General features: G+C 43.7%; 1 protein-coding gene across 1 annotated transcript in view; it reads right to left on the bottom strand.

Moving 5' to 3' along the window:
• Positions 1-2,033, bottom strand: part of SHC3 (SHC adaptor protein 3) — a 249,246-nt gene that overhangs the window by 70,584 nt on the left and 176,629 nt on the right. Inside the window, exon 7 of the mRNA XM_004697582.2 lies at positions 1,163-1,289. Within this exon, the coding sequence (XP_004697639.1) occupies positions 1,163-1,289 (127 nt within the window). The remainder of the gene's footprint in view (positions 1-1,162; positions 1,290-2,033) is intronic.

Below are 2,033 nucleotides of genomic sequence, written 5' to 3'. Positions count from 1 at the left end.
TTTTTTTCTTGTTTGTTTGTTTTGTGTCTTCTGATGCCTATTACCCAATCCCGTCAACACCTCATGATTGCACAGGCTGGTGTGCTTCTTCCATGTGAACTTGTTGCTTCTCTGCTAGATGGCTACCTGTTTAACTTCAAGCCTTTAACACCCCAGATATTATATCTTTTGATAGCTGGCACCACACACTTTCTTCATCACATTTGATTATGCACCCATTTTGTCTTCAGTGATTGTGCCGGGAGGGTGAGCATCACAGAAAGCCAGGTTGTTAGAACAAAGTGTTCTTGCATTGAGGGAGGCCATGAGCAGAGGCCTGAAGCCCATCCACTACTTCAGTGTATTGCCTTATAAATATATGTACATAGGCCACTGCTTCTATTTTTTTGAATTAATGTGCTTACATATGTACATACCTATGCTTATACCTCTATCCATAGCTTTGCTTCCTAGGTCTTTCTTCGATTTCCTTTTACCTTCCTGCTGTACCACCACCAGGCTCGCCCTACTTCCGTCTCTTAGTAATTCTTCTCAACTAGATTGCTGTTGCTCCAACACCCCCAGGATCTCTATGTTCTCCTCATTGTTGATTTTAATTCTCTAGTTATTCCCCTATCTATGGCATTGTTTACTCACTGCTCCCTTCCCCCGCCTCCTTCTCCCCCCAGGTCCGTCTGGGGCCATTGATCCCATTGCTTTCTCCTCAGGCTTGCTTCCCATCCCTGTGTTATATAAGTAAGCAAACCAACAATAACAGAGACAAAACAAAAGATTGGATAAAAAGAGAAAAAAAATTAAAAGGTAATAATAACTAGCGAATAAACAGAAAGCATACATAATTCCAGGTCTGTCTGCTGACCTTTATGACTCTTCCCACTGGTCCTGGGGGAATTCCAAGAGCTGCCTCTCCTAGCCTGAAGTCTATTTGGGCAACTCCTTGGGGGCTTTCTATTGAGCCCTTAGTGTCAGCTTTGTGGCTTTGCTTTGCTCCCATTGCTGATCTGTATGTTCCCTTCTTGGTTCGACCCACTGTGAGGTGTTTAGAGCGGACATACAGATCCTTTCTGTGGTTTTTATAATTTTCTCCCTTTTAGTGTTTTTAAAAGGAAAGGGCAAATATCAAGGAAGGAAATGTAGAGATCTGTGTTTCAACATTACTCACCGATCATGAAGAGCAGGTATCTTGGAAGGACACTGTAAATATTGCTTGAACCGAAGCTCAAATGCCTGTCCAATGGAGCTGATGACATCCTGGGCAAGTCCACCACAACACTCCAGGATGTGACATGCTGTGAGAGCAAGGGACACACGGCCAATTAGAGACCCACCTCGACACCTGGACTCTTTTACAAAGTGAGCTTCCCGAAGAGGGCTAGATGGACTGACAGAAGAATGTGTCTGTATGGCATGTCTTAACAATCTACCTCTAAGTTCGTTATTTTGGGGGATCCCCACAATAATCAAGTTTCATTTTATTCATTAATAGCTTATTATCTACAAACTATAGTTCCTATTTTCAAATAAAATAGTGTGGGAAACAGAAAGATTTCTCCCAAGTTGTCTCCCCCAAATATATGCCAAACTTAGCTGCTTGCTACACATGATAAATGACTATATACTTGGAGGTCAAAGAAAGTAGGTCAGAGGTTATTCTCCCTAAGGGTGTCAGCCATCCAGAGCAATCAGACTGTATAGTCTGTCCCACCCTATGTAGGGCCCACTCCCTTCTGACAAGGATAGTAGTAGATTGTTTCCCTGTAGGAGAGCCCAGGGAGGTCAAGCCCACTCAAGAGTGACCAAGGTTAGGCTCCCATATTGAATCCAGGGTCCGCCCTTCTTGTCACGTGTGCCTTAGTGCCTCCCCTTCCTATTACGTGTACACCCCTAGCTCATCCCCTTCCTGTTACGCTTATGCTTATTGTACAAACCCTTCCTGTGAAGTATGTCTTTACCTGTAATTAGGAGGCATGCACACCCCCAAAGATATATAAGCCTTGTTTAGTAATCCCTCTCTCTCTTTCCCTCTCTGCCCA

The sequence above is a fragment of the Echinops telfairi genome, unplaced genomic scaffold (genome assembly GCF_000313985.2).
Source record: "Echinops telfairi isolate 266 unplaced genomic scaffold, ASM31398v2 ScPeMD7_1;HRSCAF=3_0, whole genome shotgun sequence".
NCBI lineage: Eukaryota > Metazoa > Chordata > Mammalia > Afrosoricida > Tenrecidae > Echinops > Echinops telfairi.
Note: the sequence above shows the minus strand (reverse complement) of the source record. Positions and strands in the feature narration are given on the sequence as shown.